Source organism: Hermetia illucens, chromosome 1 (assembly GCF_905115235.1).
Source record: "Hermetia illucens chromosome 1, iHerIll2.2.curated.20191125, whole genome shotgun sequence".
Lineage (NCBI taxonomy): Eukaryota > Metazoa > Arthropoda > Insecta > Diptera > Stratiomyidae > Hermetia > Hermetia illucens.
Window position 1 is genome coordinate 5,999,036 of NC_051849.1, and position 27,275 is coordinate 6,026,310.

The window sequence follows — 27,275 nt, forward strand, 5'->3', positions numbered from 1 at the left end:
TGAGAGGAATTAGCCCTAAGAAGCTCATAGGGCATCCACTATGGTGGAACAGGCTTCAATGCCTTGCAGAGAATAGCATACCCGAGCATGAGGTTAAGTTTTTTTATAATAATTTCGATCTATTGGAACAATTCTCGTCATTTTCGGAGTTGGTAAGAGTAACGACGTACTTCCTGTATTTCCGTATTTCCTGCACTTCGTGACAAAAGGACCTATTTCTTCAGGGGAGTCTGAAAATAGTCGATTGCGGATACTTTGTGCTGTGCAAAATACTGAATTTAACAAGCAGTTCCAGGACGTCGTAAAGAATAGCCCACTGCACAAAGGGCTACAAAAACTCAATTCGTTCGTTGATCATCAAGGCCTCCTGCAGGTCGGCTGAAGAATGCAGTCATATCAAATGAACACAAACATCCGATACTCCTACCTCGAGAAGACTAAGTTGCTGGTTTAATAATCCGGGAAGCATCCATGAACACTCTCCATAGAGGCATCTACATATATGGTCCGGAATCACTTACGAATGCGGCATTCAATCCTTAACGACCAGAGAGTGATACGAAACGAACTTCATCGCTGTATTACTTGTGCAGGATATCCCAAAGATCATGCCTAGAGGCTAATGGGTAAGGTTCCTGCAATAAGAACCACCCCAAGTCCACTGTTCCTGTGTTGCTGGGTAGATTACGCAGAGCCATTCAAGACAAGGATGTCTAAGGGACGCTCCACGGTTTCGTTGAAAGGATACGTCTGGGCGTTCGTGTTCACAGTGACAAAGGTACGAATTAGTCTGTAATTTATCAAAAGAAGCATTTCTGGCCGCATCCAAACGATTTACGGCAAAAAGAGGACTATGCGCAGATATAAATAGTGATCATGGGGGCAAAGAACCAGATGGATCGGGAAATGCAACAGGCAATATCGAAAAAGCAGCCTCAAATTCCGCAAAGGATAGGGTTAACTGACGATTTATTCCCGCAGTAACGCCACATTTTAGTGAGTTATGGAAAGCTCCAGTAAAATGGGCTAAGCGACAGTTGAAATGTGTGTTTGACGAATCCAAAATAATCCCAACGTTCGAGGAATTCACAACGGTGTTATATCAAATTGAGGCTTGCTTAAATTCATCCTGAAGACCTCGAAGCATTAACATCGGGACACTTTTTGGTACATCGACCGTTAAGAGCATTACCGAAGGTAGATAGATCTCAGCAAGACCTCCACGAACGGTAGCAGCAGTTAACAACGCTTCATCAGATATTCTGGAAGAGCTTGTCCGAGGAATATTTGCACCACCTACAATCCAGGGCAAAGTGGACTAAGGAAATCCTTAACGTAAAGACTGGACAGCTGGTGCTGATCCGAGAACTCGACACCCCATCCGCTCCCCTTTAAAATGCATGGATCTCTGAAATCTCTGCATGGATTCGTGAAATCTACCATGCTAAAATCCGTGCAGTCACGATACGATTTCACGGGGCGCAAGAAAAGCAGGTCGGGAACGTCCCACTCGGGAAGAGGAAGCCACAGGATCCCTGCTGGTGGAATGAGAACGGAACAGAAGCAGCCAACGGTGAGGCCTACAAGGACAAAACGCAGTGCAAATCTCTCAACCTCTAGGGTTAATTTGAAGGCATACACTCCTAAGTTTGACGATACTATTCCTTGCTTTCAACGTGGTATGTGCGAAGAACATTTCCACAGATGACTAAGAGATATGGGGACCTCACACCGGGCATCACGTAGAAAGGCAAGGCCAAGCTAAAGCGGTTCTGGGGACCTTGAGAATGAAGGTCGATTTTCCTGTCAATGAAACAATGAAGAACCGACAGGATATGATAGCTGTATTAGATCCGGCGCGAAATATGTGCTAGCACTGCAGGAAAATTGGTGACGATGACACATTACGATATGCTATTCAAGCAGCTACTGTTCAAGAGCAAAGACATTATTCGCAAAACCGACGAGCTTCTCGTCTCCCTACAATGAAAAGAAGCAAGAGAAGGCGGCTCGACAAAATGTTGATAGCACTCTTTGCTGTCAATGATGAAATCTTCAACCACATCGACCCGCTACGACATGATCAGATCACGACCCTATAAACGATGACTCAACAAAACGTATTGCCTAACGCCTGGATAGAGGCATACAATTGGGTTGCCTCAACAAGTTGGAAGAATTCTTTAAAGAACTGAATGGCTGGTTTGCCAAGGTGGATGCTGCTAGCCTGAGCGTACAGATAGTAACAGCACATCTAACAGTCATCGATGAATTGGATACGAAGTGTTAAAATGTTAGAAATGCATTGTATGGCCATGGGAACGTCTTGGGCCTGTTGGTTGCCGATAGTTTCTTCATAAACATTCAAAAAGAGTTAACTAAAATTGGTCCGAGTTCCGAAAAGACAAATATCAGTGCAGAAGGATAATGAACAAATCATGGTGTCCAAGTACTTTTACATCAACGGGAAGCGTGAGTATGACATGCTCCATGTTGTTGGCGTGTTGCTTCGACCAACCCTGGTAGGTAGGTCATAGGGATTAGCACAGAAAAAATAATGCCTGGTAGTTTCACCAACCAGGATTATTATCATTCTGTTAAGGAAAAGTCGTACCGCATCCTGGAAGAACTATTGTGCCCCTTTTACTGGTTATAGTGTACCTATTGATCATAGTATCTCAAGCAGGCATATAACTGTTAGGAACTTTAGTATGTTCCCTACTTCCAGATCTTTCAGCCTTACATCTGGTATTAAGTGTTCTCCCAGATGTCTCGACCTACTTTGCACAAGTGCCGGACACTGTCCCAGGACGTGTATAAAGGTTTCGTCATCCTCCTCACAAAACCTGCAGGCAGTGTCCGTAGATATCCCTAGTTTCCCTAGATGATAGTTCAGCCGACAATGACCAGTGAGAATTCCCACTATGATTCGGAGGTTCTTTTTGGTGAGGTTTAAAGTTTGTGCGCATAGGTTCGTATGCCCCAATAAGCACCCTGGACTGCTCCATCCCTGGTAGGCCCGCTCATTATAGTTCCCTCAACCGCTCCTCTTCATTTCTAAGATTCATAGCCATGAAACCGTTTCCGTCAACAGAGCCCTTGTAGTTTCCCAACAAGTGCTTCCGGCATGCTTCTTCCTGAGTAATTTTTTGTCAAAAGTAATTCCTAAATATTTAACCTCTGTTTTTCGTTTCAGATCCATGCTATGTAACCTTATGGCTCTGAGGTGATCAAGCTTACGTTTCGTAGTGAATGATACTGTGGTGGTTTTGGCTGGATTAATACGCAATCCCAACTTCCTGCATCAGGCACTTGGAACCCATAATCACATAGGGTATCCTCATATTTGTATTGTATTCCAGTATTGGTTAGCACATCCAGAACTTCGTCCACTGCTTCACGTAAGCGGCAATAGTACTCCGCCCTGCGGACAACTTTGAGTAGTAGTAGTAGTTTGTACCTACTTCTATTACTTCTATTTGCCTACTTTCTAGCATTTTGCCCATCCAAAAAGCCAGGATGCTTCCCACTCCCTTGCGGCTCAGGACATCTTGTATCTCAGTGTGCGATGTGGTATTGAATGCTCCTACAATATCCAGAAATGCATACAGGGCAATTCCTTTATTTTTCTATGGTAGTTTTGAGTAGGAACGATATTAGGCAAATGGATCTGAAATATTTGAAAGGATCCTTTTACCCGCATTCGGAATAAGGATCACTTTTGCTCGCCTGCATCCCCTTGGTATATATTTGGCAACGCTGGCCCTTACTACCCTCAGAAGAGACTCTAAGATGATTTCTAGGTCTCTCTGGATTAGTCTTGGGAAGATGCCATCTACTCCGCGTGATTTCAATCGTTTAAAAGTTCCCACTCCCTAGCTTACACTAGCTTCTGTGCATACCTTTTGCTAGTTTTCAGTTTCCAGAAGGCCAACCTGCTGATAGATTGTGACGCCAATGCAAGGCATACGCTCTGGGGCAGCTCGGAAACCAACCAGAGAAGTGAGTAATTCTTTGATTTTATTATTACTCTAAACCTATCGGTGTGTAGCAGAGGCAGTACACCAACCTTCCACTTTCCCAGCTCGTAGAACTGTGCCGTATGAGAGGAAGTCCTTGATACCAATCTAATAACCGACAATATGATTCTTAAGGTGGAGACCTAGAGAGTGTCTGACCAGAGATTCTTGTCAGAGCACAGTTGGATACTTTTGCGTCTAGATAGTCTCCAAACACTTCAGAGGCCAAGACTAGCAAGATTGGCACGACAGACGAACTGCAGTCAAAGGTCGGAGCTTTAGAGAAGGTATTCGATACCGCCTTTAAGGTCTCGTGCCCTACTAAGTGCAGCAAGAAGACACTGCGACTTCAGCAAGCTGACCAGGGATATCTTCAACATCAGCTACAGGCGTAAATATTAGCAGCCAAGACGCGGTCTTGGTTGAAGAATTGCCAGAACATCAAAAGCACCAGCGAATCCACGAGGCTTAACAAGATTCTGTCCAAGGAACATAAGAGCCCATCCTTTCTTAAAAAGTCGGAAGGCTCCTGGATTGAATCTTCTAGTGAAACCTTCCTGCTGAGCTGTGAGTCAGAACCTTATCTGGAGGGTTTGCGTCCACCTCAGCCGTACGAGACAATCAAATCGGAAATTACTGAAAATAAGATCGGCTGCGCTATAAGCAGCTTCTCCAAGAGATATATCGTGAAGCACTTTCGACCAATCAGCGTCACCTTTTTGGTGCTGAAGATCCTAGAGCGCGGCCTGGACACCCACTTAAGGGCGATTTTGAAGAGAACGTTTTTTTCAAAGTCCCAGCATGCCTACCTCAAAAGAAAATCCACAGAAACCGCTCTCCACGAGGTAATTAGCGGGGTCGAGCGGTCACTGCAGCACAAGCAGTACACCCTAGCTGCCTTCTTGGATATAGCGGGAGCTTTCAATAATGTTAGGGCCAAAGCCATCAAGGAAGCCTTGACCAGTATTTGATTGGAGGGGTTTCTTACGCATTGGATTATATCCATGATAAGTATCAGTGTCTGGATGGCTCAAGTGATTAGAGGGCTGGACTATCGTAGCGGTCCTGACTGCATGTCGGATACCAGTCGACTCAGCTATGAATGAGTACCTGAGTGAAATCAGGGTAATAATCTCGGGCGAGCGCAGCGCTGATCGCATTGCCTCCTACAGTGTACTGTTACGGTCTTGAATGAAATGCTTTAACACACTTCAAGACCCTGATCCAATATGAATTGTTGCGCCAATGATTATTATTATTATTAAGTATCAGGAGAATCCAGCCGGATCTGGGAGGCAACCACTTGACCAGAGCTGTAAACAGAGGCACACCCCAGGGTGGCGTATGCCGACGATCTGATGATATTAGTGTCAGAGATGGTTCCGTCCATTACGAATCACATGATGGAAGGAGCGTTGCGAAAAGTGTGCACGTGGGCTGCAAGATGCGGACTCGGCATAAACCCAACCAAATCTTAACTAATGCTATTCACCATCAAGACAAGGGTACCTGAATTCCACCTACCACGGCTCAATGAACAAAAATTGGTTCTTTCCTGTAATGTCAAGTATGTGAGTATAATCCTGGACACAAAAATAAATTGGAGATTGAACATAGAACTGAGGGTTAAGAAGGCCTGTATAGCCTTCTATGCCTGCAAGAGAACCTTTGCAAAGAAATGGGGTCTCAGGCCGAGGATGTTTCACTGGATGAACATCGCTATGGCACATCCCATCATAACGTACAGTAGCGTGCAATGCCGTCAGATTACGTGAGTCCGGAGGCTGAAGCAGCGAAATCCTACGGCCACAGTAGCATCCAAGAAGAATTACCTCGGGAAATCGAAAGCTGAACCTGACGAGAAAGTTTCCAGCGGACTTTCCAATCGGGGTAGAGTGGAAAACCGGCAGCGTGTTGCAAGGTTAGGACGCAGTATTCTTCACCGATGGATCAAGCATGGTCTGTGCAGCCGGCGCGGAGGTTTTCTCGAATGCACACGGTGTATCCGAATCGTATGGTCTCTCAGGTTTCGCCAGTGTATTCCGTGCGGGAGTACTGGCGATACTGGAAGTCTGTCGATGGTTGGAGCGTGACCCCAGCCGCGAGCCCCAAGTGTAACCTAGCCATTCTGACCGACAGCCAAGCGTTCATTAAGGCGTTGTACTCAGCCACAACATCCCCCAGACTGGTGAGGCAATGCAGAGATGCGCTGAACAGTCTTGGCGGCACGTTCAAGGTCACCCTCCTCTGGGTTCTCGGGTATAGGAACAAGGCTCTGTCTCGCTGGCGGCTGTCAAGGGCGGAGTCTAATCGTACTGCTTGGCAACAGCGGGCCTTAAATGGCGAAGTGTTACCAGCTGTGCCAAGTCAAGCAGGATTTTGACCGCTTATAACATAGCCCGATCACGAGAGCTCCTGTGCCAGACGCGTGCATTCAAATTTACGGCGGTCTACACGGGGCACTGGTCCATAGAGGGCCATGCCACTAGGCTTGGTATACCCTATATTTCGCATTCCCGAAGCTACGGAGAAGGAAGGAAACTCTCAGGCACTTCTTCTGCGATTGCTTAGCTCTAGCTACAGTCAGGCTACGGACACTGGGTAAACCATTCTTTGAGGAACAACAGCGAAATTTCTAGCTGCAATATGGGAGAGCTGCTTTCCTTCATGAATGCTACTGGCTGGCTCTGAAGATCCGAGCCAGCTAAACTCTGTCTCCTTGCTGGCATAACAGCAGTTAGGGTCTTAGGAGTTTGTGGCATTAAAACGAGGAGGGAGTGGCCACTGATACGTACCTACCTATATTTATCTACTCTCAGAGCGTCAATATCGTCCGAAAGGCGAAAATAGCATGATCAATCAAGGTTGAATAGAAACACTGGGATTATTTAATTGATAAGATCACTTAAGCATTTTATTAACGAAATTATTGATCGCTGTATACAACGCAGCATGTTCGTCTGAGATAATTTGCTCAACCTACTCGCAGTTCATTCGCCACAATCGCATAAATCCATGTTATATTGCAATTTAGCCGCAACAATAGCCTCCTCTACGTCCGTATCCTCCTCTTCCACCACCAAATCCACCGCCAAATCCACCACCGAATCCACCACCAAATCCACCCCCAAAACCGCCGCCACCACCAAATCCGCCGCCATATCCGCCACCATATCCGCCACCATATCCACCTCCATATCCACCACCTCTTCCAAAACCGCGACCTCCGTAGCCACCACCACAGCAACTACCCCTTATAATCCGAATTAATCCACTTCCTTCTGCATCGGGTTGTGATTCAGGTTGCAGCGAATTCTTGACATCAATGGGTCCTTCAACCAAGTCAGTATCTGCGGCACATATCACAATGAACGCCAAAAAGGCGATTAGTCGCCTGGTAACCACCATTTGGAAGGCACTAAACAGATATGAACACTGCACGATAGGACAACCGCACCTTCAAGTAATAGACGAGTTAAATATGGTTGGACTGAGGTTCCAACTCCTTTATATATAGTCAACGAAAATATGCGTTTTTGTTAACATCTTTTCCTCAGTAACATAATCAAGAACTTCGCCCTCATTAGAAATAACACTCACACCAATGTTCTGGCAAATTCTGACCTAAGAATATAAGGGAAACCCCAGGAACCCTTTTTTCTCAAGTGCACTCGTTCTACATCCTCTGTTGAAAAAGAGTAACGTGGTCAATGGTCCATTGCTTCAATGTTTTCGAAAAGCCTCTTTGTGTGGTTGTATGTAATTAGTGTTTACTCGGTTTTCAATTCGACGAAATTAGTATGACTACTTCCACTAATAGTATAAAGTTAAGCTCATTAATTCCATATAGAATATCTTAAGCTTGAGTAATTGAGCATCTTTTAAGCAAAGCTCGTAATTTCTAATGCTAATAACTCCAACTACTTCAAGGTCATCGTCAAAGCCTCAATGGGTTCTTATCTGAAAGTCATGTTATTTACACACCTCAGTCACTTTCATATGAGCATGTAGCCAAGAAGATATGGGCTCAGGTAAACAATCTTTAAATCTGAACTTCTTGTGCCCAAAAAAGTTTCATCTGTAAACCTCACGTCATTCTAGTGTTACTTTCACGCTGGTACTCCCTTCTCACAGAACATCCAGCGAAACTTTTTGCTGATTAATGATTGTTTCTTGAATAGGAGTACTTCAAATTATATCTACAAACCAACACTAACTCTAGTCAGATTTTGGCTACTAAAAGACGATTTAGAATTCTCGAAGATCATATGCACCTCATCTGCAATCCCTGCTTCTTCACATCGGCTGCGTTTTGAAATCTTCCTTTTTAATCGATAACAAGGATTACCACCGGATCTTGTTTATTCTTAGCATAAATTTAAAAAGAATTATATGATCCATGCAGTAAATTCCTATCAAAATTCACAAAAGTATCTTAATCGTCAAAAGTATCTTAATTGAAGTTAGCATCCATATGAAAAGCAACACGCACATGATCTCTGCAACTCCTGGCATGCAGCAAGAACTAGTGCAAATTTAGCTTGAATAAACCACTCCACAGAAGGAGGCCAAAGGGTAGTATAGATCCCAGGGCGAAACGTGGATTGGTACCCACGATGGAACATAAAACCTGGGAAATGCCTGCTGAACCAACACCAACAGCTCTACTACCAAACCCTATCTCCACCTCCACGTGGGGACCCCTGGGAGCTCTTTCATAACGAAAAGCTGCAGACGGAGAAGGATGAAGGCGAGTCTCCCGCGCCTAAAAACGGGACAAACTGTACCAACTGGTCTTCAAGGTGGGGGGTAGGGTAGGGCTGACAACCCTACACGGAAAACCGATGTTACGGAGGAGAACGAAAGGAGCCTCGGACATGATGGACTTTACAACGACGAACCCGGCAACGACAACGGATTAACGATTTGCGCATTTTCTCATGGAACGTGCGCCCCCTGTACAGAGATAAAGCTGATGAGTAGCTAGCCGATACCCTGTCCCAGTATAGGACCGGTTTCCTGGAGAAGAGCCGCTACACCATATATTATAGCGGTCATCCAGTAAACCATGTGCTCGGAGTAGGTTTCTTAGTCAGCCAAAAATTGAAACCTGCTGTTATCGGCTTCGGAAACATAAGCGAACGGCTATGCAGATGCAGATGCTGACCTCCCAGAACATGTGTAGAGGTTTCATCACTCTCCTCAAAGAGTTTACAGACAGTGTCCGCAGATTTCCCAGGTGATAGTTTAACCTTCAGTGACCATTGAGTAAGTCTCTGTCATCTTCATTATTCCCCTCGGGTTTCCTGTCAGACTGCCAGCTGTTCCAACGGCAGTTCAATGCGGTGGCAGAGGCGAATTCAGATTAGCGCCTCCGATGTGCGGCCACAACACTTCGTCCCCAGCTGGAACTACGTGAGTTCAGCGGAGCAACCCGACCACGTGATCCCGCCAATGCATGCCCTTTTTTGAAGCAACCACGAGCTCGTTGAACGCTCATAGCCACAACAAAGAACCCACTTGGGCCCGCGCCGGATGTCGAGCTTCAACAAATGCTCGCCTCGTTCCAGAACTTTGAAAGGGCAGATTTTAGCGGCCTCCGAGGAGCGTCCACCCTAATAAGGACCTGTCTACACGCGGAGTAGCCTAACCTTGCACTGATGCCCAGTACAGGGTCGGTGGGGAAGCGCAGATTCTCTCCGTACCCCATCGCCGCGGGACTGGCCGTGAACTTCCCTCGTTGGGATGTACGGAGGCCGGGGAGGACGAAAAGCAAAGACGGCAACCACGATTGATCGTCGCGAGCCATTAAGGTTGCCTTCAGTGTCTGGTGCCAACGTTCCAGCGCACCATTGGACTGTGGATGGTATGGGGTAGTCCTATGCCGTTTGAAGCCAAGGAGCTTTTCTAACTCCGTGAAAAAAAGTAGATTCGAATTCTATTCCCTGGTCCGTGATGATAACGGCTGGAACACCAAAGCGCGGAATCCGCTCTCAACAGAGGGACTCGACTTATGATTGTGCCGTCAAGTCGGATGGAGATATTGCTTCAGACCGCCACGTAAACCTGCCGATGATTGTGAGGCAATACTTGTATCAATGCGAGTCTCCCAAAGACTGTCGAGATGAATGGTGTGGAAAAGCTTGGTTGACCAAGGGAATACACCTACTTCTCTTCGTACGTGCTTCTTGACTTTGCACTTCTGGCACGCGATGCACTATCTGGTCCAAGAGTCTACGTCATTGCTCATGGACGACCAGAAGTATTTATCAGTGACTAACCAGTTCGTCGTCCTGATGCCTGGATGCGCAAAATCGTATATTGCTTTAAATACTTCTCTGCAATAATTGCAGTGTTACATCAACAAGCTGTTCCTTGACCGACTCAAATGCATGTGCGGCCTCAGCAGACCAAGCAAACTAGCGGGAGTCTCTAGTTTTGGGCCCAGACAAGTAGGAGTTCAGGATCGCTTGGCCTTGGGCAAGAAGTGGCGATAAAAGTTTAACATGCCCAAGAATCTTCCCAGATCCTTTACCGTGGTTGGTAAGGAAAAGCTCTTTATCACCGCAACCTTGTCTGCTGCAGCCAGAGAGACTTCAGCGACTCAAAACCGACCTTATTCTCACCCAGCTGCTTCATTTCTCGGAGCAACTGGCTGGCAGTATGGTCGCCTAGCTTCGGCTCATTAGTAATGAGTAATATTGACCATTGCCACCACATATGAAGAACACTCTACTTGTGCTGAAGCGGTTTTTGACTATGCGGGGTTACCAATTTGGGGATAAGTTTTCCCCCAATATATTGTTATGTTCTCCCCTACAGTGTCTTTCAAGGTTGAAGGAGGCACATCTGTCTGTCATTAGCTTAAAGTATGTTTTCTTGGGCTAATGACCCGGGTACCTGCTTCCTCTCTCGTAAGAGATCTGTCAATGTACCAAGTAATCAATTAGTAGGTGAAGCCATATATTAATGCCGCGATCTCCCAATTTTCCCCGCAGTTCCAATGTGTTTCAAACTTCTTATCGAAGTGAAAACTTGGTATCAGTAACTCTGAATGAAAGAATATCACTTTTCCTCTGATTTAGGCAGCTCCTCTTCTCACTGGCTCTCCCGGACATTCTGAAGATCACCCTCTTTGCCTGCATCCGTATGTGCAGATAGAGAGTAGCTGGATCTCAAGTGATCAAATTAACGCTTTCCAACGAATGCTACTATCTTGGAGTGGGCTGGATTCATGCGCAGCCCCGCTTTCCTGCGTCGGGTAGTAATGATTCGCAGTCCGGTTTGGATTCTGTCCCATAAGGTATCCTCATATTTGGCCAAACAGATTAAAACAATATCGTTAGCCTAACCCTGGGCCTGTACTCCAATGTCAGCTCACCTAGGAGTGCATCGACTACCATGCTCCACATTAATGGTGATAAAACCCTGCCTTGTGGATAACCTTAAGTAGTGTTGCCCATCTCAATGCCCTTGGTATATATCCCATGGATATGCTGCCCCTTACCGCTCTCAAGAGAAATCCGAAAATGATTTCAAGGCCTCTCTGGAGTAGTGACGGGAAAAGGCCATCTACTCCGGAATATCAGTGGATCAAAGGTTTCCAATGCCCATAATAATCAAACTTCTGGGCATACCTCTTTCGCTACTTTCCAGTTCACCCTCCTCCTCCGTCTGCCCGTTGTTGGTGTGTCAGGCAACATGCTATCTCCCTTCCGTGATGGAGTAGAACCAAGGGAAATGAGTTCCAAGAAGCAGATGTACTCTGTCCTCCTCATTCTCGGTAAATGTCTCATCTTCTTTCTTCAGACGGTCAGAATATATGGTTTTGTCTTTGGTTATAGCTTCATATAGCCTGGATGCTTTTGTAGTTTGTCCTATCCTTGGGGGACTGATTCAAGCAACTTTGCGTAGGGGCGGGGAAGCGCCTACAGGGTTGTGATGGGAAGATTTAGAGGTCAGGCAGCTCCGCAAATTACAAGTCCCGAGCTCCTACTGAAAATCGTTCAGGATTTGTTCCCTCTGGAGAGCAGAAGCGATTTCAGTGTACAAACATCTTCAGATGCGGCTGCAATACCCCGAGCAGTGACGAAGGAAGTACTAGAGATTTGCGGTAGGCTGGGAGGCAACAAAGCGCCCGGCCTCGACGGCATACCAAACAAAGCCCTTAAACTGGGCAATAAGTCGAGGCCAGACATATTGGTAGAGTTGTTTGAACCGTGCTTGGTGGCTGGGATCTTTCCGAAGACATGAAAGAAACAAAGGTTAGCGTCATTGCCTAAACCTGGCAAGCCTCCTGGTGAAAAATCTTCCTATAGACCTATATGTCTATTAAACACTATGGGAAAAATATTGGAGCGAATAATCTACAAGTGATTGATCCCGGCTGAAGAAAGTCTGGGGGGCTTATCAGAAAGACAGTTCGTCTTCCGTTCGGCCAGATCAACTGTCGACACCATGAAACTGGTCACTGGTTTAGCTGAAAATGTAATAGACAGAAGGGTCGGTACTAGCCAGTATTGTGCTGTGATTAGCCTTGACGTGCAAAATGTGCTCAACTCTGCCGGTTGGAACCTTATAAGGAGGTCACTGGCAGCGATTGGTGTACCCTGTTAGTTAACTGCGTTAATCGGCAGCTATTTAATAGATAGAAGGCTTTGTAACGACACAGGCAATGGAACCAAAGAATACATTGTCTTCGCGGGTGTTCCACAGGGTTCTGTGCTCGGACCGCTATTGTGGAAGTTCATGTATAATGATGTCCTCAACGTCCCAACGAGGCCACAATTGTGGGTCACGCCGATGAGATAACGGTGATTGTTGTTTCAAATGATCTGGCGGATGTGAAATTTTATTCATCCGAGGCAATCACTGCTATAAAGAAATGGCTGAAAAATGCAGGTCTTTCACTTGCGGAGGATAAAACTGAGGCGGAGGAAACCACTGGCCTTATCAGAATGGGGAATGGGGTTTGCACCAAGGCATCCAATGTTAGCATGGCCCTAGCAAGGATGATGCCAATTTGGTCAACTTCATTGCATACCGCATGCAATGCTCAAAAAATGAGCGCGGTTTATAGAAAGACCGTCCTAAGAGGGTGCTGTGATTATAGAACCATCTCGGCCGAAGCGGCCTATGCAGTAGCCGAAATGATACGGATCGACATTTTGGCTGATGAGGCGAAAGGGAGGAATCGTTAAGCAGGTCACAACAACGGTAAGAACGAGCGAAAAAGGGTCGATGGACCCACAGATTGATTCCCAGCATCAAGGTGTGGACGCAGGGAAGCGGTTACCCTAAATACCTCTATAGGTTTAAACTGGACAACTCACCCAACTGTCCCACCTGCGACGGTATTCCTAAGGATCCGGGGCATGTTTTCTTCCATTGTCCTAGATTCGCCGAGAAAAGGAAGAGTCTAGAGAAGGCATGAGGAGGAACAGTAGCACCGGAAAATTTAATTGGGAAAATGCTTGCATACCAAGAGAACTGGGATGCAATGAATGACATCGTAGGGCGGATTCAGTGCAGGTTGAGAGAGGCGGAGGGGCGCGGTTGCGAATGCAATCGATGGGGGAAGGGAGAGACTAGAGCCTTGTCCACCCCGCGACGAAATACTTTGTGGTGATTCCACGGGGAAGAGGACAAGAGTTAGGGGGTGGTTTAATTGGGTAAAAATCTCACACGCTGGAATGTGTGTACCAGTATCGTTGAAAGATTTCCACCTCGGGACAAAAAGACAGATATACGGACAGACGTCAAATCAATTCTAATAAGGTAACCTTAAAAAATCGGAATCATGTGTAATTTAATTTCAGTTACGAGGTAACCAAGTCTCTGCAAATAAATTGATGGTACCATACTGGTACACATCACTGTAAATTGTTTCCCAAAAATTAGCTTAGTCATTGATTTGTCCATTACGACTTATGCTCAGTGAACTTTTTGCCTTTGCCTCCGATCTCAATCCAACGAACTTCATTAAAGAATTGATAGAAAATTTCTAACGACTAAGTCAACTAAAAAACTGACTAGAACCTACCTATATGTGTTTTGCGCCTCTTTACGCCCAAACAATGGGTTCTAAATTTTGTTAGGAAATCCAGAGGACAAATTTTTGACCCCTTCATCACGTTTGCTTGGATCAGTTCAGTTATTAAAAAGCTTGTCCATGTAGGGTCATATCGTCGCGCCAACTATAGTTTCAATCACCTCCTCGTAGGACGAAACATCAGTGCCAGATGTAATCCCGCAAACATGGCCGGCATAGATTTCAAGAGGACGAGTTAAAAAACAAGTTATTGCTACACCGAGGGAACTTTAGGGCTTAGATTGCATAACCCATCAGGACACCCAGAAATCAAACCAAATATGGAGGACGAGAAGGGTAGTTTTTTACGGTGCAGGGCTTCAGAAAGTGGGCAAGCGGACTCCTGGCTGTCGGTATCCAGCGACCGCAATACCTCAGTAGTGGGAAACTAGGCTTCTTTGGCATCTAATGCTACAAGAGATCTTAATGGAGTAAGAGAGTGAGATCTACACCGCATCCTTTTTGAAACAGCTCAAAACTTGGGAGGTCACCACTGAGGGCAATTTAAACCCTAAGCAGTCGAGATTCGTCGAGGGACTCAAAAAGAAACTTGGAGAGTCCCCGAACTGACATAACTATCGATGCTATAAAAACCGATCGTGGAAGGTAGCAAACTACAACAACGTTTAATTCATTGGGGGAACGCATCAATAACCTCTGTGAGTTCATTAAGGAGATGCGGAATATCCACCAAAACATCAGGGCTCTGATACGTGGTAATCAGTTCTATTAGGGCGGTGGAGGAGAAAAAATGCCCAAGTGTCAGCGCAGGTGACACCTCCTCATCATAAGCTAGGTGAGAATAAATAAATCCCTTGGTGTCCAACAAGCAGCCAAAAAGAAAAAGCCTCTTCGCCACAGAAAGTTTCAGGTAGTTCTTCGATTACGACCCCAACTTTGAAAAGGGGAAAGGGGGCCTACGTAAACCCGAGGAATAGACAAAGGTAGGCGGTAAAAAGTAATCATTATTTCCAAGAAAGGAGACATATCCTACGCCGAAAAGAACAGATAGTGATCAAGTGCGAAGACCTAGACGAGTTCACATCATGAGAGGATATCTGTGCTGAGCTAAGGGAATAATTCAACCTTAGCGACCTAGAAGACAATGCCATCAAAAGGATGAAGAAAGCATATGAAGATACACAGACCGCTATTAATAGTTTGTCTGTGGAATCAGGGATTAAACTGCTTACTGTTGATAAGGCCAGGATAAGTTGGGTCGTATGTCGACCTAGGGCGCAAATATCTCTCAAGAGATGCTTCAAATGTCTCGATTTCAGTCACTTTGCAGCAGCATGTGCTAGCGAATACGATAGGTCAAAAAGGTGCAGCAAGTGTTGAGAAGGGGGCCATCCTATCAAAGACTGCACGGGACATCCACGGTGCATGTTGTGTAAAGAGAAAAGGGGAGTGGACGATCGGCACGTTGCAGGGGGTAACAGGTGCCCGGCATATAGGAGGGAGCTGAATCGTAAGGCTAAATGAGGCTGATACAAATCACCCTCAACCATTGCCAGGCAGCTCAAGACTTGCACTCGCAAACCATCCCAGAGTCGAATCTGGAAATGGGGGTAATATATGATCCGTACCGAAATTACGCTGGTGCTACGTGGGTGAAAGACTCATCGGGAAACACGGTGAGGGGGTGGATATGTGGACGGGAAGCCATTCAAGAAGCAATGGCATTCCCGGGAGCCAGCTTTATACTGGCGAAAGTCAACGGCGTCCATATATACAGCTGCTATGCACCTCCTAGTGCAACACTAGCGCAATATGAGGAGATGTTAAATGGTTTGGTGTTGGACGTTAGAGACCACAGCCCCAAAATCATTGCCGGCGGTTTCAACGCATGGGCTTTAGACTGAGGAAGTCGAGTAACAAACACCAGGCGCCAAATCTTTCTTGAAACCTTAGCGCAGCTGGACATCGCACAAGCCAACGTTGGATGCGGGCCCCCCTTCCGAAGTAGAGGGCTAGGCTCAATCGTCGATCTAACCTACCTCATTATCTCGTCGGCAAGAGGGATGGTCTGGCGGGTGAGTGAAAACTACACCAACAGTGACCACCATCTTTCTCGACATCAGGAAGGGAGGGAACGACAGTCCAGTGAGCAACAGAAGCGGAAAAAATAGGATAGCTTGATGGTCCATTGGAGCTTTCTAAGGAAAGACATTTCTGGAGGCTTTGGAAGGAAGCTACGACCCGAAAGAAACGGCGCTGAAAAAAGTGAGCCAGTTATGTCAACGGGTAATTGAGGCAATGCCACGACGAAAGTTTCACCACAGTAAAAACTACTGGTGGAACCGGGAAATCGCGCTAATGAGAACATCATGTCTGCGAGCGAGTAGGCTTTGCCAAACGACCAGAGGGAAACCAAAACATCAGAAGTCGGAGAAGGAATACCACGATCTTCGAAGTAGCCTTAAGAAGGCTTAACGGGAAAGTAAGCGCAATTGCTACAAGCAGATGTGCCTTGAAGCAAATAAGAACCAGTGGGGCGCTGCTTACAAGTTTCTAATGAACAGGATCCGTGGACAAAAATCATCCCAAGTGACGTGCCCGCGACTCTTGTTCAAAATAAAAGCAATACTTTTCCCACAACAAGGACCTCATCCAATGGTTCAACAGGACGTCTTCATAATCCCCGAGGTGACCGAAGGGGAACTACGAGAGATCTGCGAACGAATTGGAGACAATAAGGCTCCGGAATTGGACGGGATTCCGAACAAAGCCCTGAAGTAGGCTACTAAAATCAGACCCGCATGGTTTATAAGTAGATTTGAATCATGCATGAAGGAATGTTTCCTGCTCAATGAAAGAGGCAGAGGTTGGTTTTGGTACCGAAGCCCTAAAAACCACCTGGCACATCCTCTTCATATCGTCCTATCTGCCATTTAGACACTATGGGGAAGATGTTGGAGAAGGAAATATATAACAGTCTGCCTCCGTTCGTCGAGACGGACGACGGACCGAAGGAATATGCTGTGACAGCAGGTGTTCCCCAAAGTTCCGTACTGGGGCCCCTGCTGTGGAACATAATGTATGATGGAGTGCTAGGCCTTCGCGTGCCAAGGAAGGCAACAATGATTGGTTTTGCATACGACCTGGCAGTGGTAGCAGCAGGTGGAACTGTATGCAAGTGAAACCATTTATGCTATCAAAGCAGGGCTCCAAATGGTGGAATTGGACCTGGCGGATGATAAGACGGAAGCGGTCCTTATTACCAATCGCAGGAAAAACAACACTGTTAAAATCTGGGTTGGTAATCACGAAGTCGTTTCAAAATCGATCATTAGATACCTGGGGGTAATGATCAATGCCAAGTTGAGCTTCAAGGATCACTTGGAATATGCTTGCGAAAAGGCAGCAAATTCTAGTTCATCTCTAGCAAGGATGATGCCAAATATTGGAGGGTTAAGTCCTTTGTTGTTTAACGTAGGTACCTGTCGTGGAGACTTAATCCTATGGTCGTCTTAAGACACGGATTGATTTTGTGACCACATTCAGAGCCCCGCTGAGACAAGCAACAACGGTACCAGTCTATATCAAGTGCATGGCTTAGCATTCATACTGGTGGATGCAAGACATACCTAAATCTCTACCGAACTAAGGAGTACGCCATCGGTGTTGAAACGCAACACCACGCCGAGTCCCGAAGGTCTCTTCTCGCTTGAGCACAGCCACATCCCCCATGAAACTCCCACTAGGGGGCCAACCGCAAACAACCGAGTTGTACTCATACCCAACAGGAACTCTCCCGAAGTATATGAGTCCAGGGGCTACCCCGGTTCCCATCGTACCAGTAAACCCCTGGTAAGGTTTCGTGGCTATTGCCACTTCAGATGAGTCCCCGTGCAGACTCGGGTCTGATCGCCCTAATTAGGCCTTGGAGCATTCGCCTACCTCATCACGGCCGGCAAACCAATACAATACAGCGTGTCCCGGTGCCACCACGTGGAGGTTCTCCTCGGCCACTTGGTTTTGGTTCAGCCGATAGGGTTGCCACCCCGTCTTCCTCCCCGCCACCTCTGAGCACCAATATTGGAGGGTGGTGAAATCCATCCTGCTACAAGCAGCTCCTGTCGGGGCGTGCAAACAACCAGGGAGGGGTAAGTTCGGCATACCGGCCAATTGCACTGAAGGTGTATAGTGGATATAGAACGGTGTCAGGTGAGGAATGATTCCCTTGGATCTTCTAGCGAATGATTCATACTGCGTCTACCGGAGTAGGAGGGTGAATCCGTCCGAAGTGACTACGGGCTTCCTTAAAGCTACTAGGAAGGAGCTGTACAGGAGATGGCAGCAACGGTGGGATAGTTCCAAAAAGGGCCACTGGGCCCATACGCTGATCCCGTGTATTGAGAGATGGGTCGAACGCAAGCACGGATAATTAAATTACCACCTAACGCGGTTACTTAAGAAACACGGTGGATACAGGAAGTACTTGCATCGCTATGGATTGGATGAGCCTCCAGATTGTCGTGAAGAAGGAGGTTGAACGATGCTGTTATAGGACCCCATAATTTCGTGGGGTAGATGCTTAGGTTCGCAGCAAACTGGAGTGCAATAAGCGGAACAGTAACAGAGATAAAGGAGAAGCTGAAGAAACTGGAACGAGCTCGGAAAACGCGATGGACGCGAGACTTAGTTGTGCTGGTGTAAACCAGAGCCCTCCTGGCGAAGTAATATTTCACGATGGTCCCGCGAGGATATGGACGGAGTAGTGGGGGTAGTTTTAGTACATGAGAATCCCACACACTGCTGCAACCTGGCGCCCCAAGGTCTTTTTAAGATTTCCACCCACCACCCATAAAAAAAGAGTTTCATACTTGGCACCAAAAGTCGTGAAGATAAAACAAAAATACAAAAATTTCCAATGAATAACTTTTATTTTTTTTATTTTTTTTCTAATATAAATTAAATAAATTATGAAAATCAGTCAATCCTAATAGTGTCCATTTGTGGGGTAAACTCCGCTGCTATAATCGGGTGGGATATAATTGCCATAAGAGTCAACCCTGTATTGACGATACAAATTCCTATCATTTGACCACGCTCCATAACCCGCATAGTTATTGAAAGGATATCCGTACAAGTATGCACGAGCAGCCCTTTCACCTGGAACAGCGTTAACCACAATTGGTTCCTCAACGACAGCTACTACTGCAGCTTCTGACTCCGGTACGCCTGCAGCAACAGCTTCTGGAACAACCACTGCAGAAGCAACTTCTGGGGCAGGAACTACAGCTTCAGATGCAACAGCAGATTCAGTCTTAAGTTCGATTTCCTTTTCTGCTTTCTCATCCTCGACTTTCAAATCCGCTCTTTCGATAGATTTGACTGCATCCAAGGGAACAACGTCAGATTCGACAGGTTTCCGAACAGTATCAAGTGATTCTAAGTTCGCTTCGTGTGCAGTATCCAATGCAACATTCTCCTCGTTTTCTAGAGGATAAGCGGACGTGGCGGCAATTAAGGCCAGGACAAAAGCTACGAACAGAAAAGGCTTCATCTTGTGACTTCTAAGATTGAAGATTTCCAGAAGACAACCTTTTCGAAACTGGATAACCTTTTATGCGATTCTAAAGCTTTTATACACCGGAATCAAATGCAGATCTGAACATATGGATTCGAAATCAGTACAATGACCTACTTTCCTCGACGGTTTCTAACGTTTCAATGTATCCAAACTGCTAACCAGCGCAAAAATTAATTTAGAAAGTAGAAAATTCAAATCAGCTGAAAGAAAGGAGTCGATAATGTGCCGTTATTAACACTAGAACTGCTTAATTTATGCAAGAAAGAGCAAAGATCTTCGCCTTATGTAGTCTTGAAGCGCAAGACATAGTCGTCATAGTGTCACCTAACAAGAGTTTGTCAAGATATCACCTAGTTGTCCAATATATCTGATACGGTATCCGTCTCCAGCCCGTCCATAAAAACTTGCATACTATGCATGTATTGCAGATCTAAAAAGTAGCAAACACCAAAAGCTTGTAAGATGTCAGTTTCAAAAAAAAAAAAACTAATTTCCGAAATTGCTTTTTGGGTCATTCATCACCGGCTTATGCTGTTGGCAATCCATTTAAATAGTCAATCCATCCAATCCATATTTATCTTATGTTAACTGAGTTCAAGCCAAAAGTGAGAACTAAACCAGTTTCCAGTCAAGAAGCCAAGAATATTTATGACATCTCAGACAAATCTGTCTAGACTTCATTATCATAGGTAAAAGATATTTGCATATTTCAATGGCTCAATTCGAAAAAGAAGTAGAAATGGTGCATATTCATATGTGCAAATGTAAAAACGGATCCCGACTGTAGCCTTCATTACAAATTACTATTCCATTGGATCGCTTCTTACTCCAATCTGCATCATTGTTGAATGCATCTGACTATCTTTCAAAAATTAGCTAAAGGTCAAAGGGTAGCAAGTCTCTAAGGACAACAGGTATATCCGACAAAGTATGTTGCACAAATACTAAGAAAAGCACGCTAAAATATCTTTAATATCCTTGTTATCTTATTGTCAATTCCATACATTCCAATTTGGTCCAGAGCGGAGAACCGAACTCATCAAACGCCACCCCATCTCCACCCTGGGAGCTCCGGGACCGAAAATGATTGCCAGGTTTTATTCGCTCCTTTATACAGATCGCCTACCTCGAGACTTCGCCAACCGAAGCAGAACTATTTTTTTCAGGATTGTGGGATTCCTCGGCCAGCCCCGACACTGACACTGACATCGGACCGGAGGATTGCCAGAGATCTTCATTCAAAGTTTGGGGAAGCTGAGCAACTGAATATGAAATGCAAGACCGATATGTTCTATTTTTCCCATTGGCTACAAATAGCGGAGACAACCACCCCAATTTTACGCACTACCAAGGTTGTCATATCCTCCTTCTTAGATAGGTATGCGTGGCCGCTTCGAGTCGCCTAATATAGTCCGCCGTGTTAATGCCACAAACTCATAAGACCATGACTCCTGTGGTAAAAACAAGGAAGCAGAGTCCAAACGGCTCAGATCTGACCCGTAGGAAAGCAGCTCTCCCACCCTACAACTAGAAATCCCCCTGAGGTTCTCAAAGAATGGTTAACCTAGCATCTGTACCCTGGTTCTAGTTAAAGCTGGGCAATCGTAAAAGAACTACCTGAGGGTTTCTCCCACTTCTCCGCAATTTCGGCAACGCGAATCGTAGGATATGCCAAGTCTGACAGTATGATCTCCTATAGGCCATTGCCCCGTGCAGACCGCCGTGATCTAGTATGCATTTGCCCAAGAGCCTGTTTGACTCAAGAGCTCTTGTGCTCAAGTCTTGTTATAGACAAGCCACCTTCTCCTTGGCTAGGCGTAGGTAATGAGCTTTGACCATCTAAAATCAGCGGCTGCTAAGTAATTCGAGTATACTACACCCCTACTGAGGGACTGCCAAGAGCTAAGCCCTTCCTAGCCAGTCCATCAGTCTACGCATTTCCCACTATGTTCCTATGACCGAGAACTCTGAGGAGTGTGGTTCCGCACTAGCCTAGCTGATGTCGCCACTAAGTACAAGACCCTAATGGCCGTTAGGCTTAGCTACGTTTAGGGCTCTAATCACCCCCAGTCGGCAATAGGCTTCCAGTATCGCCAGTAATTCCAATATACTGCGTGTATCCGAGAAAACTCCCACACCGACTCCACATCTTTGATCCGTCAGTGGGAGCTATTATATCATAATTAGCTTGCAACATCGCGCTGGTATTCCACTCTACCCTGGTGCTCTACTGAGCAGGACATCAGAGCTCCGGTAACACCTACACATCCAGTCCTTTAAATCTTATTAAGCTTCCTTCTATTATGCTTTTTCCTCAGCCTGCTACCATACAATAGAACCGTAAGTTTAGATGGGACGAACCACAACTGTGTGTATCCATTCCCATGCAAAGGTCTTCTAGCAGACGTAGAAGGCTATACAGCTCAGCCAATTTTACCCTGGATGATTTCTAATTTTATAGCCTCACACGACTCTCTGCAGTACCAGGGTTTCACCAGAAGATTCCTTCCACGAGCCTTCCGACTTTTTAAGAAAAGATGGACTCCTATGTTCCTTGGACAGAATCATACTGAGTCCCGCAGATAGGCCAATAGTTCAACCAGGACCGCCTCTTGGCAGTCTTGATGGGCGGCTTGTACTTCTTTTCCTTATATGGGTGACATCAAGGACCTCCGTACAATTCTCCGAACTGGAGCAATGGAAGGTTGGTGTACACCTCTGCTCTCAATAAATGAGGCTTCATCAGATGATAGAAAATTTATGGGCACCTCAGCCTCTTTTCAAAAACTTTATAGTAAAATATTGAAAAACTATCAATTTGAAATAGAAAACCCTGGTTTGAATTAGGAGGTAGTTTGTTAGCCGAAGTCTTAAAATGAAAGATTGCCGTTGAAGATATTTTCCCTTTTTATTGGTTAAAAGTATTTGGTAATATATACAAATAGGTGCAGTGAGCACCGGACATAGTACTCCCAACCAGAAACCCTCAATTTCGGGGGTCCCTCAAAAGTAAACACTGACAAGAACGTCGGTCACCGGAAACCGACTAAAAAGCGACAGTCCAATAGTCTCCAGCTCAAGAGGTAGTACTAGAAGGCCATGCATATTCTCAGCAAGATTGCTAACAACATGGTGACCGGTACTGTCGACGAGCGGGATGAAAAAGATCTCGTTAAATACCAGGCAATTGGTGAGAAATACAACAGCAAATGCCTGGAAGACGAGCAGAAGGCGAAGGCCATCGCTCTGAAATGGAACCGATCTCAAGGCAAGGTCGAACAAGATCACAAACAGGGCAGAGTGGGCAAAAGTTCGGGGGTTAGGCAACATCTGGAGAAAATTACGCAGCAACAACAGCAGACCGAACCATCAGCGACGTGGCCAGGAGCCACTTACATGTGGCGCTGGCGGATAGTAATTCCACTAGCGGCAAACTAGCACCAGAGTGGTCAAGTGTTGAGGCCAGGCTGTCGGCGATGGTCATTGAGCATCTCCTGGACGCCAAAGAGAAACACAGGGATCCATCCCCTGCTTTGATTCCCCTCAGGTGGTCCATGCGTCCCACGTTATTGCTTCCGAGGACCTACTCTCCAGGGACTTATTCGGTTCGTATATCACTAAGATCAGCGACGCCTGGTAGAGCGTAAGACTCAAAGTCATCCCCTACGCCGAGATTCCCAAGAGATCGATCGCTCGCATCTAGTTGCCGAAGATCCGCTTGGATAAAGACAAGCTCGTCCAATCTCTGCGCCTTCAAAACCGCAGGATTCCCATGGACAACTAACGACAGCCAACCTTTTTTACTCCGTATAAAGAGTGCCTGGAGGGACTGGAAATCGTCATCAGCAGATCAACTATAAAGTGCGGTTCGTAGTCAGACACGAAAAAGTAATGGTGTTCCGCTCTGCAAAACCGGATGACGGCCTGGATCTACTCGAAGCGCCAACGAGTTGTTAGAGGATGAGGATCGACGGCCCGACAAGAACTAACGGACCCCCCACGCAAGCAGATCACGCTGAGGGTAACGCAGATAAATCTGCAGCACTCGAAGTGCGCCTCGGCTAATCTGCTTGCCTTCCTCCTAGAGGAGGACATCCATTTAAGGGCGATAATGTCCAGTACTAGATTGGAAGGTTGCATATATAGCCATGCTAAGTACCAGGATAATTCAGTTGGATTTGGGAGGCAACCACTTAACCAGAGCTGTGAACAGAGGTACGTCCCAGGGTTGGGCAATCTTTCCGGTTGTCTGGTTAATAGTGTTGGACGAAATTTTACGAATATTGAAGACCAACAGGATGAAGGTAGTGGCGTATGCCGACGACTTGTTGATATTAGGGATCAGGGATGTTTCCATTTATTATGAGCGCCATGATGGAAAGAGCATTACGAAAGGTGTGCCATTAGGCCGCAAGATACAGACTCGGCATAAACCCAATCAAACGGAGCTGATACTACTCACCACCAAAACAATGATACCTGGATTTCGCCTACCGCGGCTGAAAGAACAAAGGTTGGTTCTTTCCTCCAATGTAAAGTATCCGAGAGTAATCCTGGATCCAAAGCTAAATTGGAGGTTGAACATAGAACTGAGGGTTAAGAAGACCTGTATAGCGTTTTATATCTACAAGAGAACCTTTTCAAAGGAATGGGGTTTCCAGCCGAGGATGGTTCTCTGGATGTACACCGCTGTGGTGCATCCAATCCTAAAATACGGCTCTATGATATGGTGGCAGGTTTTTAGCAAAAAGCACAATAGAACAAAGCATAATAGGATTCAAAGAACCAGTGCAGTGCAGGTGCTACTGGGACTCTGCAGTCCTGCCCGGCAGATCCTCTCAATGTACTTCTGCATCTCCTATCCCTAGACCTCTAAATTAAATACTTTTTAGCGTAAAGTGCTGTCAAACAACGTGAGTCCGGTTGCTGGATAGTTAAGCCCTACGGCCCTACGGCCTAAATGAAGTATCACAGGATATCTGGGCATTCCCTACGGACTATACCACACGCAAGCTGAACTTCACGAGAAATTTTGCTGTGGACTTTCCAACCAAGGCAAAGTGGAGGACCTGCAGCGTGTTGCAAAGTTATGACACAGTATTCTTCACCGATGATCAAAGATGAAAGTCGGTCCGGGGGTTTTCTCGAATGCACACAGTGTATCCGAATCGTATGGTCTCCCTGGTTTCGCCAGTGTATTCGCAGCGGAAATACTGGCGATACTGGAAGTCTGTCGCTGGCTGAAACATGATCCAAGCACCAAGCATAACATAGCCATTCTGACCGACAGCCAAGCGACCATTAGGGCCTTGTACTCAACGACGACATCCTTCTGGCTAGTGAGGCGGTAAAGAAACAAGCTGGGAATTCCGGGCGGCACGCTCAACGTCACCCTGCTCTCGGTTCCCGATCATAGGAACATAAAGATCAATGAGCGGCCTGACGATTGGACAGGCGAGGCTCTGCTCTCGGCAGTCCTTCCGTGGGTGCAGCCGGTGTCCCGCTGGCAACGGTCAAGGAGTCTGCTTATAACAAAACCCGATCACCAGAGCTCCTCCGCCAGACGCAGACAAATGCATACTAGATTACTGCGGTCTGCCCCGAGCCGCCAGGCTGCGCATACCCTACAATTCGTATTGCCGAAGCTGCGGAGAAGAAGGGGAATGCATGCACTTCCTCTGCAATTGCCCAACTCTAGATAAAGTCAGGCTACGGACACTGGATAAACCATTCTTTGGGGGCATCACGGTCTTAGTAGTTTGTGGCATCAAAACGGCGCACCAGTATATGTCTACTGATAGACCTCAGAAAAGAGGCGAAGGCCATATATTCCGGCAGATTTTCATAAGCACTTCGCACCATCCACAATGTAGTACACTCAGGCATCAGAATAAAAATCGGCTAACCACTGCAAAGTATTTCTGGCTGTTCATAAACAAGGACATTAATTCTTGGGGCGGACAGTGAATCGTATGCCAGAAGATCGACCAAGCATTACCACACAATTCATCTGAATTTAATTGAGCCTTTGCAAGCCTCACACGGTTTCAGGTATTACGTCACAATCATCGACAGTTTCACGCGGTGCCCTGAGACGATACCTCTAAAAGAAATTTCTGCATAATTTTGTGCTAAGGCCCTCAGTCGAGAGTGGATTCCACGCTTTGGTCTGCAAACAATTATAGTCAACGATCAGGGAATAAAGTTTGAGTACTCCTTTTTCTCTGAGTTGGACAAACTCCTCACCCTCAAACACCAGACTAACCGTGTAACACCCGCAGTCCAATGAAACGCTTGAAAGGTGGTACGGGGCGCTGAAGGGCAATACGACCCTTCTTCGTGGCAAGTTCTGCCATACGTTCTACTTGGCCTCTGGACAGCCAATCGAGGAATTTGTTGCAAGTCTTACGGAGCTGATATACGGGGAGAACCTGAGATTCCCCAGCGGACAGTACAGGGTTGAGTACAGCAACATAAGGTCGGGAATCAACACCACCGGTTTGTTGCGTCTACCCAAGGATACAGTACCTTACGAGGGCTTCTTCGAAGGCCTCGAAGGAAGGTCACACCATTTTAATCACAGCATCAGAAGCATCATCAACCTGTGAGGAGTGGCCAGATCTCCCATCAGGCGCGACCCTAGTTGGCGGATTGGGGCATACCTATTGATGTGTAAATATGTGTTCATGCACTTTTCTTTTCTGACTGTGCATGGGCTAATGTTTGCTCATCTCTGGTGCGTGGACCAAAATGGCTATGGGAAGGACACCCAGAAAATAAAACCAACATGGACGAACTGAGAAGGAGTAAAGTTACGGTGCAGGGGCTCGGAACCCCAATACCGGCGGCTTTTGGGAGTGAGCAAGCGGGCTCCCGGCCGTCGATATCCCTCGACCGCAGTGCCTCGATGGTGCACAACTTGGCCAACGTTGCATCTAATACTACAAGTGTTTTAGATTTGGAGAAGGAGGTGTTCAAACGAAGCACAACTCTGCCAAGAACACCAATTGCAAAGGCAAAGAATGATGGGCTAAAAGGAGACAGCTGGCCAAAAAAGGCGATTTCAACACCTATCGGACTTGGTCAAGAGGTACTCCAGCAGCAACAAATAGATCCATTCAGGAGAAGCTCATCAATTTTACGATTGCCTCCAACACCAAAGCCGGCAAAAGAGAACGTCCCTGGGAGCTCAGTAATTGGAAAAGGCGAAGGAGTCAGTAAAAGGAGTAATCTTGCCAAGACTCACCGAGAACAGAGCCCTGAGCCAGAAGAACTACCTTTCACGCAACTTGAGACTAAAATAGTTGAGCTGTCCGAATTCATCAAGGACAAGCACAACGTGCACCAGGCCATTAAGAACATGGTGAGAGCCATCAGGGTGCTTTACAGTAGGTCCCAGGAAGAAGTAAGAAAGCCTAAGGAAAAGCCGGACATTCCTGCCCCAATAGTGTCACAGGCGACCCAAGTGGCACCAAAGGACAAAGTCATCGATCTTCGATCAAGTAAGCGAGTGCGACACAAAGAAGGCGAAGCTATGGGGAATCAACAGGCACCAAAAAGGAAGAAAGGAGTCTCGACGAGTCCAACAAACAGAACTAAAAGTTCAGAAAGGCCCAAAGTGCCTTAA

General features: G+C 46.3%; 1 protein-coding gene across 1 annotated transcript; it reads right to left on the reverse strand.

The window, feature by feature from the left end:
- Positions 1-7,049: 7,049 nt before the first annotated feature.
- On the reverse strand, positions 7,050-7,427 carry LOC119646224 (glycine-rich protein 23-like). The gene has a single exon (XM_038046611.1). It carries the CDS (start codon positions 7,425-7,427, stop codon positions 7,050-7,052), a length of 378 nt encoding a protein of 125 aa, XP_037902539.1.
- Between the last annotated feature and the right edge of the window lie 19,848 nt (positions 7,428-27,275).

Excerpts from the sequence above, each read along its gene's own strand:
- LOC119646224 (XM_038046611.1), bottom strand. The coding sequence starts at position 7,427 with ATGGTGGTTACCAGGCGACTAATCGCCTTTTTGGCGTTCATTGTGATA.